The following is a 1,756-nucleotide window of genomic DNA, read 5'->3' on the forward strand; positions in this document are numbered from 1 at the left end:
CAGACCCTCCTCCCTCAGACCCTCCTCCTGCAGACCCTCCTCCCTCAGACCCTCCTCCTGCAGACCCAGGAGTGCACCTGGGAGCCCTGCCCTCTTCCCACAGTCCCTTCTTCCCCGTCTGTCCTGGTTCTTGGTCCCCTTTCTCGGCAGTCTAGGCCCACAGTCCTCCCAGACCAGGCATCCTGGTCCCCAGGCTCCAGAGCTCTGCCTAGACTCCTCCCGGGGCCGTGGACATCTGCTTTCCAACATAGTGGAATCCGTGGGGCGCATAGTCTGGGCAGCTGTGTCACCCCCACCTTGCAGTTCTGCCCCACACCCCTCCCTTCCCTGCCCTGCGCCTCTGTTATGTGTCCACTTGACCCCCCCAAGCTGGGGCATGCATGTTGAGGTGTCGGGCGTCCTGTGTGACACCGGTGACTCCTGGCTCTGCCCTCCACAGGGACCCAGCCAGCGCAGTGGCCCACGCGCAGGAGGTCATCTCGGACCTGCTGTGTAACCGCATTGACATCTCGCAGCTGGTCATCACCAAGGAGCTGACGCGCGCGGCGGCCGACTACACGGGCAAGCAGGCGCACGTGGAGCTGGCGGAGAGGTCCGCGGGCCCGGGCCGGGGCCCCCGAAATAGCTCCCCGGTGCCAGCTGGGCAGCCACTTCCCGTGAGCCCCACCGCCCCACCTGCCCTCACCCTCCGCCTTGTGCCCCCACAGGATGAGGAAGCGGGACCCCGGGAGTGCACCCAGCTTGGGCGACCGTGTCCCCTACGTGATCATTGGGGCTGCCAAGGGCGTGGCTGCGTACATGAAGTCTGAGGTTGCCCCACCTGGCCGGCCCCTCCCAGCACCCCCACTCTCACTTCTGCTTTCCAGCGGGAGGGGGGTTGGGCAGAGCGGCTCCCTCCAGGGCCCCGTGGGATCCTGGGAACTGCCCCAGACACACCCGGGGTCCCCAGCAGTCTGGGGTGCCCCATGGCACTGCTTCTGGGCTCCCAGCATCCTCTGTCTTGTCTCAGTCCTAGCCCCTCTCTGCAGGGGGCCCAAGGCCCTCCCCCTGCTCGCCAAGCCCTCTGTCCGTCTGTCACCACCTCTGTCTAATTCCCATGGATTCATCATCGCCCTGCCCCTGGATTTCCAGGCTGTGACCTCTGACCCCCGGGACCCTCCTTCAGAATCCTCACCTCAACTCACTCCAGACCCAGAGGCAGAGCCCCCCTCCCCGGGATCTGACTGGGGGACCCCTCCCCACGTGTGGGATGTTGTGTACCCCCACTGCCCGTGCTCCCTGTGTGACTGCCCGCATCCCTTCATCCACACTCAGTGTACCTGTGGTTATGACTGGCGAGTCAGAGCCAAGTCAGCTGACCCTCCGGTGGGCTTTCAGAGGCTGTAAATCGGACCGGAGGGAGATCTTTCTTTCAAAGAGCAGCTGGTGGATTGGAACCGCTTGCCTTCTTTGCCTGGGCAGCTCACCTCCTTACCCACTGGGACCCACACAGCCCCTCCCATCGGTGACCAGCCAGTCTCCCTGTGGGTGACCACATCCCCTCTGACCCCCAGGACCCCCTGTTCGTGCTCGAGCACAGCCTGCCCATCGACACCCAGTACTACCTGGAGCAGCAGCTGGCCAAGCCGCTCCTGCGCATCTTCGAGCCCATCCTGGGCGAGGGCCGGGCCGAGGCGGTGCTGCTGCGTGAGTGCCGGGGGTGGGGGCACCAGGAGACGGGCCAGCATGGAGAGGAGGGGCGCTGCGGAGTGTGAGA

At 65.5% G+C, this 1,756-nt stretch overlaps 1 protein-coding gene across 2 annotated transcripts in view; it reads left to right on the forward strand.

Moving 5' to 3' along the window:
- POLD1 (polymerase (DNA directed), delta 1, catalytic subunit) overlaps positions 1-1,756 on the forward strand; it is a 32,583-nt gene that overhangs the window by 28,520 nt on the left and 2,307 nt on the right. For both annotated transcript variants that reach the window (XM_006897270.1, XM_006897269.1), the window contains 3 exons: positions 440-592; positions 708-810; positions 1,554-1,686. In XM_006897270.1, coding sequence (XP_006897332.1) covers positions 440-592; positions 708-810; positions 1,554-1,686 — 389 coding nt within the window. The remainder of the gene's footprint in view (positions 1-439; positions 593-707; positions 811-1,553; positions 1,687-1,756) is intronic.

Source organism: Elephantulus edwardii, unplaced genomic scaffold, assembly GCF_000299155.1.
Source record: "Elephantulus edwardii isolate Elephantulus edwardi_28Jun2011 unplaced genomic scaffold, EleEdw1.0 scaffold00208, whole genome shotgun sequence".
Classification (NCBI taxonomy): Eukaryota; Metazoa; Chordata; class Mammalia; order Macroscelidea; family Macroscelididae; genus Elephantulus; species Elephantulus edwardii.